Below are 2,622 nucleotides of genomic sequence, written 5' to 3' on the forward strand. Positions count from 1 at the left end.
AAAGAGAGAGGTGCAGCCGGTCGGCGCAGGGAGGGCAGACGGGATCCCGCGGGCTGTGGAGAGAGAGCCAAGGATGAGCCGTGACGGGTTCATGTTGGGAACTGCCCCTCGCCGAGCCATACCACACAGGCTCTGGCACCCACAAAAGCTAGTTTCATACACAATTTCAAAGAGATTAACTTTTTAAACTCAAACAAGTAGCGATTCATGAGTGCAGAACTGAAACGGCTCGAGCCACGTTAGGGCTAATAGCAAGTGGAACGAGCACTTGCAGGAACGGCATGAAATAAATGATTGGTAAAAAGAAGTTCATAGTCACAAAAACTAAAGCAGGCGGATGCACACCTCAAACCATGTTTATTTTAACCAAATACTTATTTGAATTTGCCTCTGTCAATGATTACTCTGTTAAGGAAGCTTTGTGGGCAGCCGGGAAAGCACAAGACTCACGTGGGCAGGTATCAAAAAGTAAACTGAGTACACAACGTCACCTCACTCACCTTGTCGCTGCTCTGCCCCAAACAAACTAACCGTGCCTGGAGATGGAAAAAGCACTCGGCAGTGACATGAACAGAAGGCCCATGCTGCAGGGCCTCTAACGGCACTCAGGCCCTTTGCTGCTTAATAAAAACTACAGCTCCGTCACAGGCCAAAGAAGACACAAGGCCGAGCCACGTGAGGACAGCTGAGGAGCACAACCTGATCCGGAGACGCCCAAGGAAACCGCACAAGCGTTGTCCAAATGAACCTCACACCAGTTTCACCTCTCTTTGCTTGCAAGGAGGCACCACACTTTTACCCTGATACCGAGCTATAAGCAAGCACAACCAACGTTTACGCACCCCCATCATTTTTTTATTTGAAGTTAAGCAGTTTACTCTCAGTTTTGAGGATGCCTGGCGCACACCGCGGTGCCTGCTGCTGAGAGGAGCCGCCAGCACCAGCCGCACCACACTCACCCCTTGTCCTGCTGGCAGGGCCCCCCCGTCCGCTCCCCAGGCACCGCAGGATGGCTTTCACACTGGCCGAGGTGGGCGCGCACCCAGTTCTCACAGATGGGGCAGACGTGATGGTTGCTGTGGAGAAGCACGGTTGAGGATGCGCGCTGAGTCTCTCTAGGGAGACTCGAAAATCACCCATGAAGTTCAGCATCTCCAGCTTCCCTGGTACTGAGGAACCCTCCCAAGCAGGATGAAAACCTGGAATTAGCTCTATCACAAACCTCCCTCGCTTTGCTAAAATGTATGAGATGTTTCTATGTCTCTTCTGAAACACCCTGCTTCATAAATCCATACTCTCCTTACAGCTAGACCTGCCGTTCCCGACCTCACCTCATCAGACCTGCAAACCCAATTACGCTTCAGTTCAGCGGTTCTCTCACAGAGCAGAGGGGGAGCAGAGAGGGCAGGTCTGTATCGGCCCTGCACGCCGAGTGCTGCGGGAAGCGTCCGGGCATTGCAGTGTGCAGTGCAACTGCCAGAGAGCAACACGGGTAAAGAAATAGGAGAAACACGTGCACGTGCTGAATGCTTTTTAAAAGCACTGAAAGAACAAAGCACAAAATTGCCCAGAGTGCCTTTGTTTTAGGGGGAAGAAAGCAGAGAGATCAGTGTTTTAAAAGTAATTAAATGCTGTAATCCTCAGCACAGTATCAGGACAGGAAAGAAGTGGGAATAAACAAGGATGACCAGAATACCCTTATTTTCTCCTCAGCTTGAATAAATACAGTTCTACTCTACTCTGAAATGATTTTTATTCAGGCCCACCGTGGCATCTGTGTATTTTTAAGTGGAAGACAGACCTTTCGTGGTCCATGGGCTGCTCTGCCTCGCTCCGCTCCGGAACGGCTTCTCCTGTGCCGTCGCCCCTCAGCACATCTGCAGCTTCGGCAGGAGAGCTGAACGCAGAGAAAGAGAGAGAAGACAACCTGAGTCCACCTGAATGCATGGCTTTCTGAGAATGACTGCTGCCCTACGGAACCACTTTTTTCTAGATAGCAAATACTTTCTACTGCTAAAACTGGACTTAAAGGAAGAAAAGGAATTCAAACTGCGAGACCTGCTCTATCCGTGTATACATGTTTTCTCCCCCACAAGAAGCGCCGCTTTCCCCCTCTTTTGCTTTACGTGGACCTGTGCAAGGGGAGCAGGAGCAAGCGCCTGGTCGCCTGCAGTACCTCGTGCCTGCTGGGCTTCGGCTCTCCCCGTCGCCGATGCTGGGGACCGAGTAGGTGCACGGTGTGCCGGGCTGGGCGCGCAGCCAGTCCTCGCAGGTGGCACAGCCACGGTGCGTGGGCTCGGCGTGGGAGGCCAGGGCAGCGTGCAGCCGCTCTTCGCAGGTGGGACACACGTGGCAACTTGTCGTGTCGCTGCGGATGAGAAAGACGGGGGAATCCCTCCTGCCGAGCCCTGAGAGCAGCCAGCGAGCACCAAACCCTCCCGTGAAGCAGCCGTCGCCTCTTCGGCGAGCGGCGTGTTCGTCACAGAGGCAGAGGTGCTGGCATTTTAGAGTCAAAAACTGCATAAAGATGTGCCGTACCAGTGTGATCAGGCACGGCAAGGTTTGTAGCTAGAAATAACACCGGTGAGACTCGTGGGTATATCGGAAAGACCGCCCAAGGCC

At 52.9% G+C, this 2,622-nt stretch overlaps 1 protein-coding gene across 1 annotated transcript in view; it reads right to left on the reverse strand.

The window, feature by feature from the left end:
• Nucleotides 1-795: 795 nt before the first annotated feature.
• Nucleotides 796-2,622, reverse strand: part of CD55 (CD55 molecule, decay accelerating factor for complement (Cromer blood group)) — an 8,974-nt gene continuing 7,147 nt past the window's right edge. The window contains exons 11-14 of the mRNA XM_009327420.1: nucleotides 2,177-2,368; nucleotides 1,802-1,897; nucleotides 960-1,076; nucleotides 796-811 (exon numbers count right to left, since the gene is read on the reverse strand). Of these exons, the coding sequence (XP_009325695.1) occupies nucleotides 796-811; nucleotides 960-1,076; nucleotides 1,802-1,897; nucleotides 2,177-2,368 (421 nt within the window). The remainder of the gene's footprint in view (nucleotides 812-959; nucleotides 1,077-1,801; nucleotides 1,898-2,176; nucleotides 2,369-2,622) is intronic.

Source organism: Pygoscelis adeliae, unplaced genomic scaffold, assembly GCF_000699105.1.
Source record: "Pygoscelis adeliae isolate BGI_AS28 unplaced genomic scaffold, ASM69910v1 Scaffold197, whole genome shotgun sequence".
In the NCBI taxonomy this organism is placed as follows: Eukaryota; Metazoa; Chordata; class Aves; order Sphenisciformes; family Spheniscidae; genus Pygoscelis; species Pygoscelis adeliae.